Below are 13,563 nucleotides of genomic sequence, written 5' to 3' on the forward strand. Positions count from 1 at the left end.
AGATTCTGAGCATTAAGATGGCATATTTTCAATAAAAATTTTAGCTTACTTAGGACGCGAAGTATTTATCTTTGCCCATCATTGGCAAAACAAGCAAAGAGAACATTACCAAACGTGATAACAACTATGGTAAAACAAGGAAAGTGTAAGCAGTGGAAAAAGCTTTTATCTAGTTTTTAAATTCTTTAAAAAAAGTTTATTTTTGGTTGCTCAGACAATTGAAATCTTTACTTTTTTATTTATAATTTTGTAAGAAATGAATTGCCCCCATACTTCAAATTAAAATAGCTAGTCTTTGGAAAAACTACCATGTGTACAAAAATTATATGTACTATACTCACATAAATTTTAACGATTGAATATATTTTTCACAAATACATGTGTATATACATTTCTTCGGCTTGAAACACATATAAATATATAATATAATAGGTGTGAATTCATTAAAATCTTGACTACTCTGATTATCATTTATAGTTAATATATGTACATATGTACGTATTTACATATTTAAGCACTCCTAGCTGCACGCCGCTCATAATAACGTTGTAAGGCAGCCTCGTAAGCTTCTCCCACAGTGCGCTTTTTCCATATCGCATTTTTATCCTTTTTAACTTTGGGCTTCACATCAATACACTCACTGCTCTCAGGGACTATTGACGGAGCTGTTTCAGGTTCATTCTTTGGATCTTCTACTTTATTTTCATCTGATGTTTCTTTCTTTAACACATCTATATTCAAAGATACTGAGCTGGCACCACCATCCGTCACAACTTTGTTTACCTTCTCAGCAGATTTCGCATTTCTGCCTTTCTTTTCGTCGTCTTCATCATCCGTAGAAGAATCTATGCTGAAGTCGGAATCTGCATCGATATTATTTGGCAAGTGCACTTTCTTAGCTTCTGCGTCTGCCGCTGCCTCTTCTTCCTCAAGATCATTTGAAGAACGGCGTTTACGATAAGCACGTTGCTGCGGCACCTTGCCTGATTTTATGGGTTTATATGCGACATCTTCTTCACAAACTGGTGAGGTAATAGCAGGAAAATTGGGTTTCTTCACCTCCTTTGCAGTACCAGTTTTTTGCTCAAACAAATGCCGATAGAAACCATCTAAGTCTTTTTGCTTCGTTACATCACCAATAGCTTCTAAGTACTCGTCACGCTCTTCCTGCTCCTGTAACTTACGCATTTCTTCCAATTTCTTTCGATAACTAGCTGTTACAAAACTTTCTTTGTCTTTGAATTGTTCGCCCTCTTGTTCACGCTCCTTTTGTACTTGCCTTTCCATACGTAATTCGTTTTCCAATTTACGACGCTCGGCGAATTCCATTAAACGTCCTATATACTTAGGCTTTTTCGGTGTCTTGCTTTTAACTTCTTCCTCCTGTTCTCGTTTAGTTTCCATTTCGTCGTACAGCTCGTCATACTGGAAAACCGTGGGATCCTCTTTCAAGGCCTTCTCCTGCATTGTGCGGGCAATTCGTCGTTCCATTAAGCTGGGTCCTTGCACAGTACTGCTTCTTGGTTTAAACTGTGGCTTACTATCGTCATCCGAAGAACTTTCATCGAATATGGATGGCTTAGATATTGGCTGCGTTGCTGCTGGAAGAGCAACTTGCCTCTTTTGCTGTCCGGGAATGATGAGACCATATCTGAAAAATGTAGAAATCTATTAAAAACCAAAGAACCTAGTAGTTGTTTACAAAACTCACTGTTTGGACATATTTCCAATTAAAAATTCCAATAATAATAGGGATGTGTCTATACAAACAATTACGATAAGTTCTCAATGCTTTCCGGCAGAAATCGACTTCTTTGAAAATTAGGGCGATTTGTACTATCGATTCAATAATGGGGTAGATTAGAATGACAGAGGTGAACTCCGGTCCCCGTTCCTATGGTAGTGATTTAGTATAGCATTCCTGATCACGATGCAAGGTAGCGCCTTCCGAAAACTTCTACTTTATTTTTGCAAATATATTCTATCATTCTTGGTCCCAGTGTAATCGTTGACAAAGGATAAATTATCTGGGCATTCCTCCCATTCAGTACAAGTATTGGACTATTTCTAGAAAACAAGTATAAGTGATTTTGCGTTATTTTTCACTTTGTATCAGTTGGTACTCAATATTTCATTAATTAATAGTTTTAAATAAAAGTATCCATACTATAAAATTAGTGCATAACTAAGAAAAGACACATCACCTTTATAAAACATTCGAAAATATAAAAGTATTATACTATCGATATTTATATATCAATTTTCATAGCAAATATTATCGATTTCTCATTGCCCTCCCTTTGGATTTGAAGACTATTAATGATAGGATGCCAGACTCACACAATAAAATTACAAAACATATTTAGGGAATTCATAATGCGTACGATTTATTCTATTGCTTTATTTTGGTTTCAGTGATAGAGAGGAGCAGAGGGAATTGATTGATAAGATGTGCTCGAGCTTCAATAAGCAAAAATTGTAAGAACGTCACAAGTTCTATTTGTAAGCAAAAATTGTTTGAACATCACAAGTTCCATCAACATCATCATTTGGTTGGTTGGTTGGTTAAAGTGGTGATTCTTCCAGAACCCAACTAGCGCTTCCGCACCATTTTGTTGCCACATCCTCGTTACCAACTTGTTTAACGGTTATTTACAGCATGACTACATCCAGTCTGTGCGGTTGAAGAACCTTATTAGGGTGTTGTCTCGAACAGTGATTGAGCTATGGTTAACATTCTGTCCCTCCATAGGGCAGGGCATTCACAGAGAGAAAATGGAAGATTGTTTCCTTTTTCTCCGGTTGCTTACAACTGTGACAGTATGTTTTGTAAGGGATACCCATTTTGGTTGCTTGTTCTCCGATAGACCAAAAGCCAGTTATGACTGCCGTTAATCTCCAGGTGTCGCGTCGTTTCATGCTTATTAATGTCGACGACTGCTTCTTCATTACTAGCAATACAAAAAATATCACTGTCCAATTGAGATAAAAGGCGAAAAGTTGCCAAAATTTATATTTTTTTTTTTTTTTTAAAGCGTGGGTTACACAAAATCTGTACGTCCAAACGTTATTTCAACATTTTGAATAACTTCTTCCTGTTAACTTTTGTAGTAAATTTATTTCACTTATATAATATTAAATTTTTTTTTTACAATAGCACCACTTCCTTCAATTAATATTTCATAATTGCCCAGTATTTTTCGATGCGCCAAAGCTACCGTCAATTAGGTGGGTTTAACTCTTTCGGTACTACATCGACCATATTACTTTGGCGAATGGATGAAAGTAATTTTTTTTAGACACATTAATATAATTGTCTGATATCATTGCTGATGATGTCACAAATGCTCTGTTTTAATACCACTGCTACAAACTGTCTGTCAGGTCAATACTCACGATTTAATTATTAAAGGTTTTCTCAGTAGCAGATTTCTCCTTACCTCTTGACAAATCGGCTCCCTTAGCAAGACTGTAAAATTTAGTAAAAGCGAAGGAAAAGTATAATATGTAGAAAAAACAATTCCTTTTTCAAAATGGTATGCTTATAGGCAGTTATTCGCTGAGGGGCCTGTTTTGGTAAGTTCAGGACTAGTATGACATGAAGTACCACTTAAATCAGGATATCAAAGAGCTTTTTTTTTTTGGCAATGCGCGCAAAATGTGGTTTGACAATCTGAGCTCAACAAACTCGAGCTCAAATATAGGTTACGGATGTAGTTACTAGCTAACGTTGCTATAAAAATACATAAGTTATCAAGATGAGTACATTTAGTAATTTTCTAAAACAAGAATGTGTAAATTAATTAAATATGTACACAAATAAATTCAAAATAAGAAAAGTTAATTAGTAATATAAGAATAATCGTGACTTTGGGGTAAAAACTCCAAATTTACGTGGGAAAATAGTAATGAAAGTAAAGTAATGTGTAAGTAAGTTTGTTTCTTTTTTATAGAAGAATTAATTTTTTACTTACTATAGTGGCCTAATAGCTTTATATTGACGAAACTTCGCAACTTTGCGATACTGTGTTAAACTAAAATGAATTCGTAAAATATAATTCTTGGATTAAAATAATTTCTGCTAATAACTTCTATTTGCACCATTTATTTATTTCTTCACATAAATGTGTATTTATGTATTTGAAATATACTTACATTGTCCATTAAATATGTTCTTTATATGCACATATTAATTCAAATTTATTTTTAGGCCGTCGCAGTTTGTTTCCATTTAAGTATAAAAAACTTTTTAATATATGATTGTAAGGGAGTGCCAAAACTCTAATGTCACAAGCGAGCAAACCTTCAATAAATGAATCAAGATCATTACTTTTCTAAAAATTTATCGTATTTTTTATATTGTACTTTGAGATAGCGTAAAATGTAAAACTGATTTAAGACAAGTTTGACGTACATCCTTTTATTATACAACCTCACTAAAATCTGATCATAAGCTTTGCGGACCTGTTTTTCGCCAATTCATTTTTTTTACTCCGACCAATTTAGATGTATTATGCCATGATAGGACTTTACTCCTACTCCCCTGACCGTGCTTTTACTACTACAAAACTTTTTGGCCCGATCATTATCAGGCAGCTCAGGTCTATTTTTTATTAAAGTTTATATATTTGATTTTAATTTTAGATATGTGTTCCTTTTTTACACATTTTTTTTTTTTTTTTTTTGTTACTTTTATTAAACTTGAAGTATCTATCTAACATTTAATTACACTGACAAAGTGGTTTTTGGCAATTTCAATATTTTTTTCAGTCTTTGATTCCGAGCGTCAAGGGGATTTTTCACGGTCACTTTGCTATTTGTGCAGTGCATCGTCAATAAAATACTAAAATTGAACGAATAATGTTTTCACGGCGGCTATTTAACTCTAAGTACACTTGTAAAAAAGTTATTCCTCAAATCAACAATGCAGTAATAATTGTTAGAGTGCGTACAGATTTTACGCGAGACATGCTTTAATAGCCATGAACCAAAAACCATCTAAAGAAATAGTAGTAGGTTTATAATTTTGCAGAGAAGAAATCATAAGACTACAAATTAAGTGGTACATATTTACAGTACCATTTCATTTTTGAATACTATGGACAAAAAACTACAGAGGAGTGAGACAAGTTTGCATACTATCGCCACTATTATCATATTTAACGTGTATGCAGAAAATATTTGAAGGAGCAATAAATGACGCAAAAATAGGTATTAAAGTTAATATAAATAACATTATATATAAATAACATTCGCTACGCAGACAATGCAACGCAGTAACAAGCAATTTCCAGGATCTTCAAAAACACAGCAAAGACTTCGGGCTAAATATAAATATTGATGAAACCAAATTTGTTATTGTAAATAAAAGCAGCAGAGACTATTCCTATGCGAGACTAACCATAGGGGGCAAAACCATAGGAGTATGGCTGAATGACCAATGGAACCATGATCATGAAATAAGAGGCAGAATAGAAATGGCTAGAGCGACCTTCATGAAGATTAAAAGAATACTGACACGCCGGTACATACCAATTAAATTAAATACAAGATTTTTAAAATGTTATGTATGATCAACAGTATTCGAAATGTGGTGCTATAGAAAATTATGAGAATAAGATGGACTGACAAAATATCAAATGGCATAGTGCGAAATAGAATGCAAGCCTCTAGCAACATGCCAACGGACATAAATAAAAAGAAAAGTCGCTTATTTTGGGCATATAACAAGAGTTGACAAATACGATCTTTTAAAACTGCTGGTGCAAGGAAAAATTGAAGGACAAATTGGAATTGGTAGGAAGAAAATGACGTAGCTCAACAACATCAAGGAGTGGACAGGTCTTAAAACAATCGGCGAACTAACTATGGCAGTGAGAAACAGACACACATTTAATGACATCGTTAATAAAATGGCCTGACAATCGTAAGTCTAAGATCAAAATAACGTTTGTATGTAATCGCGAACATCCAGCATAGATACGCCGATTAAGAAGAAGAATAAGAAAAACATGGTACAAAAATAAGCAATATTTTACGTGGTTTTTATTGAATTATTGGCATTATTAGAAATCCTGTAATGAGGTGCTTTAGTTTTGGTCAATACTGTATACGCATCACCAAAATGGATTCACTCCGGTATAAAAACTTTTACAATTACACCACAAGATACAGCTACGTTATTTTTATTTTTAACTATATAAATTGGGATCCAAATCAAATTTCAATTTTTTTGGGGAGAACGGAAAGAATGGGTATGCCGATTTTGCAACAGCTTTCCAAAGTAAATGGTGTTTGCAGTTCATACATACATATTCTTGTTGAGTTTAAAAATCCAGTTTGTGTAGGTACTATAAGTATTATTTTCATACATATTTTTATTAATTCTGACTATCTTCCAGTCAGCTGAAGGTCCTAGTTATCCTCAAAAGTAGCTTTCGATTGTAAATTTTAAGCTATCTTAACCTTGGAACGTCATGCTTAGTTTTTGTACACTGTGATGTATTCCGAATCCATATTAAAAGGATCCTTAAATAATGTCCACATGGGATTTAATTCTTATTTTTTAGTTAATTTTAAATCAGAATTTTATCAATTTTATAACTTTAAATTAGAATTAGAGCAAAACAAACGATGAAAGCATGAGAAAACTTAAAAATAAGAACGCACATCGCCGCTTTAACGAAGGATGGTGGCCCGTGGTTATGGTCGCAGTGATTATGATTAAGTACATTTTAAAAGTCACCTAAGGGGTTTTAAAACTTTAGCTCAACATTTACCGAAAAAATCCTGTTAACAGTTTAAAATTTGTATCATATCGTTCAAATAAATTGATAAAAAATATATTTAATAAAACAAGAAATAATTGTATATTTCCGCACAATATTATAACCTCATTAATATTATTGTGGCATTATTGCAATAAGAGGTAAAATTAACCTAGCAATATTTATTTTGAACAAATTCATAGCCTTTTTACATTTTATGGTATCTGCACATTGAGACTAAAACAACTTACTCGTATATATGCTATTAAAGAAACCGAAGTTTATCTTTTGAATTAAAACTTAAAACAATGTGTAGAAAATCATTTCTACTTTCATAGCAGGTTCCATTGCTGAACCGCACGAGGATCTCCGTTTTTACGTCAGCATAGAATGCATCTTGGTATTTACAATTACATATGTACAAAAATTGTTTTTAAAACAATTTCCAGTATTGATTCACCTTATCGTCATGCGCCAAATATAAAGATTGGGGCCGCTCAAAAGCCAAGGCATATTGTTTACTCTTCTTGGTAATCTCTTGGTCGAAAATCTAAATAAAAATAATTGAAGTAGACATATTACATTTTGACAGGGCGAACAGTAGTTTATAAGTATTTTCATAGGACTTACATCATCCTCCTTTATTTCAAGTAGGGAGGACAAATCCCACTCAGTAGTGGGTAAGGGCTGTGAGATGAACCGAGCCGCAGTCGCAACAGCAGGAACAGCATGTTTCTGTAACGACACTACTTCCCATAAAGAACTATCCAACGCATTGGATTTTGTGGGATCCCGTTCTTCCATAATAAAAGGGTCGCGGGAAACTAAAAGTATAGATTGTATATGGAAATAATCAAACGTTTACCGGTTATAGCACCGAATGAACTTATGCAAGCGAATAAAATCGGCATTTTTTTCTTACCTTCTATAGCGCCTTGTGCGCAAATCAGACGTTTTAAGCCGGAATGACGTAATATAAGATTACCAATAAAATGCAAAATAATTATAGCATCTTGTGGTGGTGCGATTAAGCTAAGACGGGCCAAACGTTTAACAAATGCCGCTACCAAATTTTCAGGCAGATGTGTGGAGCTTAGGAAAATATCCGCCAAATAAAACAGACGCGCTTTAAATTTTGTATGGAATATTTCTGGCTCAAACATAGAATACAACTTCTCGTATAAATTCGGATATGTAATATTATGCTTCTGTATAAGGATGAAAATCCCTTGCAGTGCTAGTAAGCTGACTGGACCACCTAGAATAGTTTAAATTGATGTTTTGGCATTGTGTACTATTCGAAATTGTTTCAAATTAAATTCCTTACCGCAATCAAGTGAATCCATAAGGAAGTCTGTCAGCAGTATGGGTTTTTCCAAATGGGGTAAGATACGTTCCAACAATATAATAAGCATTTGTCTATGCACGGGTTCCTGCATTCCATCTGTCCATTGCATTAGGGAAAGCCATACTTTGTTAATACATTTTCGTGTTAATACATAATCAAAGCAATCAAGCTGATCAGTGTGTTGTCCGGTAGTTTGCGTTAAGCATAATAACTTTCTTTCTTCTTGTACGTCTTTTGTCACAGGCACTGCATTTATAAGGTCCAAATAATTGCGCGCAAACACTTCATTCGCGAAGGCCGTACGTGAGGATAGTTGCTGCATCAATTTCCAGCTATAGAAAACCAAATCCAAATACTCCGAATACTCTTTGAAACGTTGTAACAGTGCGCTTTGTAATTTTGTTGATGAAACTAACTTCTGAAGAATACTACGCAAACGCTGTTTAGGAAATTTGCTGGGCTCATCTAACTTTTCTAAAGGATATTTTCCTTCTGCTGCCAATAACTTCATACTTGACACTAAAGCTTGCGTGGCCTCTGCAGATTTTTCATTATCAAAGGAGCTAAGTATTAAATTCAGAGACTCTTCGTAACGTTGTCGTAACCATTCCCGATATTTCGCTTCTGGGCTATCATCTATTGAAAGAATATTAAAAACACACGTTATTCGGGCATTACATTTATTATCACCGCCTTACCTTTTGGCTTGAGTGGTGTATTCTGAATACACATTTCACGTCTCTTCAATAATTCCACAAACACAACTTCCAAGGTCAGTAACGCAGCAGTAATTGGTAGTTTTTCTTGAATGCAATGCTGTAAATATAACCAAATTTATATGTATGAATATATGCGCACTGCAGAACATTTATCATATCCTAATAAAGCATTTTCTATTCAAATCATTTGCTTACCTGAAAATGCTCGATAATATCGACGAGATTATTTGCATGGCGGCGTGAATTAAGAAAATCGTTGGCTTTTGCACGCAACTCCTTTGATATCTGGCTGCGTAGAGCACTGGCATTTGATGGCGTTGGGGCCGCACCAAGAGCCGTCGCCATGTTTAAATAACTGGTAATAGCTTCTCAAAAAGCTTGATTTTTTCACTTTAGACTTTATAAAACGTGTTTATTTAATTAAAAACTGTAATGACAATTCTTGCACAACAAAGTCGCGACAAAAATATATGTAGAAGAATTGTCGCACTTGATCAGCAAACGTGAAGGATAAAAATCGTGTTCGGTGCGCGGCACAACAATAAAATATTTACGAAATGTGCTGCCGGATTTTTTATATTTGTTTTTATCAGTTTTTTTGTAAATAATCGACTATAAGCTATTGATACAAAGACAAGGTGGATTTATTAAGGTGACAGCATTCACCCAGCTGAATTTTTCATCGTAGGTATGGCTTACGTCAAAATGATATGCTTTGTTTGTATGTATTGGTATGTTTACATTTGCTTGCTGATTTTGACGTGATGGTTGGACCAAACGCAACAACAAATACATGTAGGGTTTTACTTATATGTGTTTGCTGTCACCTGTACTAAATTCGCCTTGTACAAAGAGCAATTTAACATTTATTAGTAGTCATCAAAACAGTACTTATATGCTATATTTACTATTTGATTGTGTTACATCTTTTAACTAAGTTTTTCGGCGCCCTTCAATTTTCCATCATGTGGCAACTATAATTTTGTAATATTGAATTGTGAGACTACACGTTTTATCAAAAAGGTTATCCATGTTAAAAAGTGTTCCATTGAAGTAGTACTTCTCTAAATTTAAGAAGTAAAAAAGCCAAAAATAATTGTTTAAGTGAAAATGAACTTAACTACGGACTTTAAACCAGTCCTAACACGTGCAGCGTTAGCATTACAACGTAAGAATCAACCCAGTCATTTTCAGGCACTTGTTTTCGAAGATCCCACAAAGACTACACATGCGGATAATTCACAGGAGGATCAAGAGAAGGGACATGTTTCTAAAGTAAATAACTTTACAGATAAATCAAATGAGTTCGATATTAAGAAAGCTCGTCAAGAAGTCCTCCGGTTTGCAATAAACAATCAGCGTGATATCAAAAACAAAAAGAAAATGGAAACGTTCCAACTCATTAAAATGGGAGCAAAAGCACCAAAAAAAGCATATAAGAACTATAAAGTGTTGCTAGACGAACGTAAGCGTTTAAAGCAAATTCGTGAGGAGCGAAAAAAATTCCATCAGTTGGGCAAAAATCAGACAGGTGCTGCTTCCGTGAAATGCCGCAGTAAGACTAAGTTGGAGAAACAGCAAAAGAAACGTGCTCCGGTGACAGCCATAGACCAAAATTATGGTGTTGTTAAGCCCAAATTTAAATAAAATAGGTTTTATAGGTTTTAAATAGAAAAATTTTAGCTTGTAAGAATGATAAATAAATATATAATAAAATTAACAACCCAATCTTAGAAAATGTATCAAATACGTTATTTGACCTATTAGTAAACTGCAGTTCTATGCCGCTTAGGTTGGCACTTTCGCTTTGTGAGAACTTTAGTTAATAGATCAGAATCAGGAATGATAGATTACAAGATTGTGACACCCGTGAGAGTATTTTTGGCTGTGACGTATAAATTTAATAAACAGAGGTGGAACAGTTCTCCACAATCTTCAATCGTTCAGTAACATTATTTTCAGTTGGAGGAAATCCGTATGCGACGTTTACTGAGGTTGCAAAAAATTATGGCAGCAATACGCGTGGGATATTCTATATTACATTTTATAATATGTAATAAGAGGACAAAACCTTTATGAACACACACTTTTTTCTGTAATATGTATCTATAATTAATAATATTTAACAAAAACTTTATAAGAATTATGTTTACAGACCTATGTTCCTTGCCGGCATCCATTTCATTTACTTTTTATTTTGATGTTTCTCCTTACATTCGTATTAATAATTATCGATAACACAGAAAGCACAGGGTTGTGTGTCAATAAGTATCGTTATTATCTGGGATTATTTTATAATCTCAGATTTTGGGAGAGGAATTTTGTATAGGAAACGCACTTTTCAATTACAGATTTTGAGTTAAGCGCGAAAAAATTGATCATCTATTTATATGGGAACGTATTATTACTCACAAATGAGGTAAACTGCTCTCAAAATTTTGGATGGTGTATTATGTAAATCGGAGGGTAATTGGGAATTCAAATACGATTGAGAGAGCAAATTACGAAAGGCAAGATAGCATTTTGCATAGAATTATGTTCTCCAGTAGCCCGTTTCTACAAGATACCGACAAAATTGTTGATTTTATTTTATTCCTGTCATTGTTTGAGAATGCAAGGCGAATAGAGTACATTCTTGTCGAGAATGGTTAATGAAATTAGTTACAGGTATAATTGGTTCATGACAAACCTTTCACTGCTTTCGGCTGTTATGGTTAGCAAGTAATCTACATTTCATCTTCCGATGGACTTCAGAATTTAACAGGAAGATATTCACCGGTCTTTGGGAAATCGTTTTTTGTAATCTACTGTTATTGAGAAATTGGTCTGTCAAATTAATCGATTGCGTGTAATTTCAAATTGAAATTGAGAACTATTTATCTCATCGAATGCACCTCTGTATTGTTGCGCTAATTTATCAGCTGCGATTACGTGAACCGCAAAGGGAGCTAGTGGCTTTTTAACTAGTGAAAAATATCTTCCGCAATTAGTAAATAATATTAACAAGTGAAAATGTTCACCCGCTCTCGTTTTCTTTTTCGTCTGTCACGCCGTAGCTATAACCAGGCAGCCCAAGATATGGCAGGAGTGAAGCCTCCTTCTGGTCCGGGTGGTAGTACAAGTGTCAATACCAACGTGCCTGGCCTGAGCAGCAACATCGTAAAGCCCACTTCTGAGCCCCTTGGTCCCGGGGCTTCTACTAGCGGCAAATACAAAGTGCCTGAATACTATTCTTTCAACCGTTTTAGTTATGCCGAAGCTGAAGTAGAAATAGCCAAATATCGTCTACCTCAACCTTCAGCACACAAAAAGTAATCACGAGAACTTAAAGGAAACAAGATGAGTGTGTAAAAGGTTTATGGAAAAATTACGAAAATAAAAATTCAGTTCTCTTATTTAAATTTAAATTATGTTTATTAGTTGAATACAAACTTTTTTATATGTAATTGTGTGAAATTAATATTTAAACAATCATTTCTAGTTCACGGGCATAGAAAATTGCTTGTTCTGCTAACTCCACAGAAGGTAACGTCTCTTTTGGCTTGGCGACTTTTTCTACAAAATTGTAAACACCATCTGGGCCCAAGTTCCAGTTGCGTTTTTGGCCAAAAGCTTTTACTTCTTCAACTGAGTCGAGGTTTAACCGTTTAGCTGCTTCTTTAGCGGATATCTTTTCGTAGGATTTTTCAATGCAAGCACCTATTTCATCACGAACAGTATTAAGCAGGATATCCATAAAATGGTTGTATATTTCAGAAGGTGCTGAACTCTGCAAATGTAAAAGTTAGATTTTTCCTAGTATTATTTCAAATTTGCAACTACCTTTGCTTGGAAAATTTTGTTGTAGCGTCCCTCCATTATATATTGCTCCAAAGCGAGAATCGGACGAATATATTTGTTATTTTGAATGGTGTCGGCCGACAAAAGCTCTAATTCTGTGTGAAATTCTGAAACACGGTTCACGGAGAGCAAGTAGAGAAGGTTTATGCCAAGTAATTTGTACATATTGTCGGACTCGCCAATTTTTTGCCTGAAACATATGTTCACTAAAGATTATTGAGATTTGAGCTTTTTTCACATACCTGTAATCGTAGTAATAACACTTTAATTGAGACATATATCGTTCATATGCAGGTATATCCTTATTTGCGACGCTGTACTCTACAGCAATTTCAAGAACATCGCGAGCTAGTACCATTTCATTTTTCGACGTTTTAATATCACCAGTTGGCAAAAACGCTAGTTTAGTTAGGGCAATCTAAACAATTTACAGAAGTGAAGTTGAATATGCAGACAACGGATTGGGAGGTTATATTGCAATAGAGAATACGCACCTTCAGATTATCTAGCAATTGTCCGCACTTCTTAAGGTTTTGTGGCTTCTTAGACCACTCGCTTTTTAATTCTTTATACAAATTTTCAACTCCACCCAAATTTGCCATTTTTATGTATGTATATAAATTAGCAATATGAAAATTCAAACGACGAGTTTACAGAATGATACGCTAAAATTTACGGCAGAGATTTCAGTTTTTGACATTCTCTGTTTACGGAGCTATTTTTCGCTTTTCTTTTGGTTCTGCTTTTTTTCTGTCAATTTTGACATTGTAGAGTTTCATTCGTCTGGTTTCTGTTGACATTCGTGGCTTTATGAATAAGCTACTACAAATTTTGACGCGAGCGGAACATGCTTGTCTTCGATGAATTTTGCATCTCTTGTAATAAGTTT

At 34.4% G+C, this 13,563-nt stretch overlaps 5 protein-coding genes across 5 annotated transcripts; 2 read left to right on the forward strand and 3 right to left on the reverse strand.

Annotated features, from left to right (window-relative positions):
* Positions 1 to 342: 342 nt before the first annotated feature.
* Positions 343 to 1,794, reverse strand: LOC128856620 (nuclear speckle splicing regulatory protein 1). Its single transcript, XM_054091930.1, has 2 exons — positions 1,712 to 1,794; positions 343 to 1,651 (listed from the first exon to the last, which is right to left on the reverse strand). The coding sequence occupies exons 1-2, from the start codon at positions 1,720 to 1,722 to the stop codon at positions 511 to 513; spliced, it is 1,152 nt and encodes a 383-aa protein (XP_053947905.1). The 5' UTR covers positions 1,723 to 1,794; the 3' UTR covers positions 343 to 510.
* Positions 1,795 to 6,817: 5,023 nt separating this feature from the next.
* Positions 6,818 to 9,444, reverse strand: LOC128858416 (nucleolar complex protein 4 homolog A). Its single transcript, XM_054094677.1, has 6 exons — positions 9,030 to 9,444; positions 8,814 to 8,931; positions 8,095 to 8,751; positions 7,690 to 8,025; positions 7,398 to 7,591; positions 6,818 to 7,317 (listed from the first exon to the last, which is right to left on the reverse strand). The coding sequence occupies exons 1-6, from the start codon at positions 9,177 to 9,179 to the stop codon at positions 7,201 to 7,203; spliced, it is 1,572 nt and encodes a 523-aa protein (XP_053950652.1). The 5' UTR covers positions 9,180 to 9,444; the 3' UTR covers positions 6,818 to 7,200.
* A 363-nt stretch (positions 9,445 to 9,807) lies between these two features.
* On the forward strand, positions 9,808 to 10,972 carry LOC128858418 (uncharacterized protein C1orf131). Its single transcript, XM_054094679.1, has one exon. It carries the CDS (start codon positions 9,945 to 9,947, stop codon positions 10,479 to 10,481), a length of 537 nt encoding a protein of 178 aa, XP_053950654.1. The 5' UTR covers positions 9,808 to 9,944; the 3' UTR covers positions 10,482 to 10,972.
* A 751-nt stretch (positions 10,973 to 11,723) lies between these two features.
* LOC128858419 (uncharacterized) lies at positions 11,724 to 12,241 on the forward strand. Its single transcript, XM_054094681.1, has one exon. The coding sequence runs from the start codon at positions 11,847 to 11,849 to the stop codon at positions 12,147 to 12,149; it is 303 nt and encodes a 100-aa protein (XP_053950656.1). The 5' UTR covers positions 11,724 to 11,846; the 3' UTR covers positions 12,150 to 12,241.
* LOC128858417 (26S proteasome non-ATPase regulatory subunit 8) lies at positions 12,222 to 13,395 on the reverse strand. The gene is made up of 4 exons (XM_054094678.1): positions 13,169 to 13,395; positions 12,917 to 13,092; positions 12,657 to 12,864; positions 12,222 to 12,603 (listed from the first exon to the last, which is right to left on the reverse strand). Exons 1-4 carry the CDS (start codon positions 13,274 to 13,276, stop codon positions 12,298 to 12,300), a joined length of 798 nt encoding a protein of 265 aa, XP_053950653.1. The 5' UTR covers positions 13,277 to 13,395; the 3' UTR covers positions 12,222 to 12,297.
* Positions 13,396 to 13,563: the final 168 nt, after the last annotated feature.

The sequence above is a fragment of the Anastrepha ludens genome, chromosome 3 (genome assembly GCF_028408465.1).
Source record: "Anastrepha ludens isolate Willacy chromosome 3, idAnaLude1.1, whole genome shotgun sequence".
Classification (NCBI taxonomy): domain Eukaryota; kingdom Metazoa; phylum Arthropoda; class Insecta; order Diptera; family Tephritidae; genus Anastrepha; species Anastrepha ludens.

What these genes read in the sequence shown, in the direction of transcription:
- LOC128858416 (XM_054094677.1), bottom strand. Translation starts at nt 9,179, where the DNA reads ATGGCGACGGCTCTTGGTGCGGCCCCAACGCCATCAAATGCCAGTGCT. An exon ending in ATATTATCGAGCATTTTCAG is followed by an intron (nt 8,932 to 9,029) that starts GTAAGCAAATGA and finishes TTATATTTACAG; the next exon opens with CATTGCATTCAAGAAAAACT. An exon ending in TATGGATTCACTTGATTGCG is followed by an intron (nt 8,026 to 8,094) that starts GTAAGGAATTTA and finishes AAACTATTCTAG; the next exon opens with GTGGTCCAGTCAGCTTACTA.
- LOC128858418 (XM_054094679.1), top strand. Translation starts at nt 9,945, where the DNA reads ATGAACTTAACTACGGACTTTAAACCAGTCCTAACACGTGCAGCGTTA.
- LOC128858419 (XM_054094681.1), top strand. Translation starts at nt 11,847, where the DNA reads ATGTTCACCCGCTCTCGTTTTCTTTTTCGTCTGTCACGCCGTAGCTAT.
- LOC128858417 (XM_054094678.1), bottom strand. Translation starts at nt 13,276, where the DNA reads ATGGCAAATTTGGGTGGAGTTGAAAATTTGTATAAAGAATTAAAAAGC. An exon ending in TGTTATTACTACGATTACAG is followed by an intron (nt 12,865 to 12,916) that starts GTATGTGAAAAA and finishes CATATGTTTCAG; the next exon opens with GCAAAAAATTGGCGAGTCCG. An exon ending in ACAAAATTTTCCAAGCAAAG is followed by an intron (nt 12,604 to 12,656) that starts GTAGTTGCAAAT and finishes TTACATTTGCAG; the next exon opens with AGTTCAGCACCTTCTGAAAT.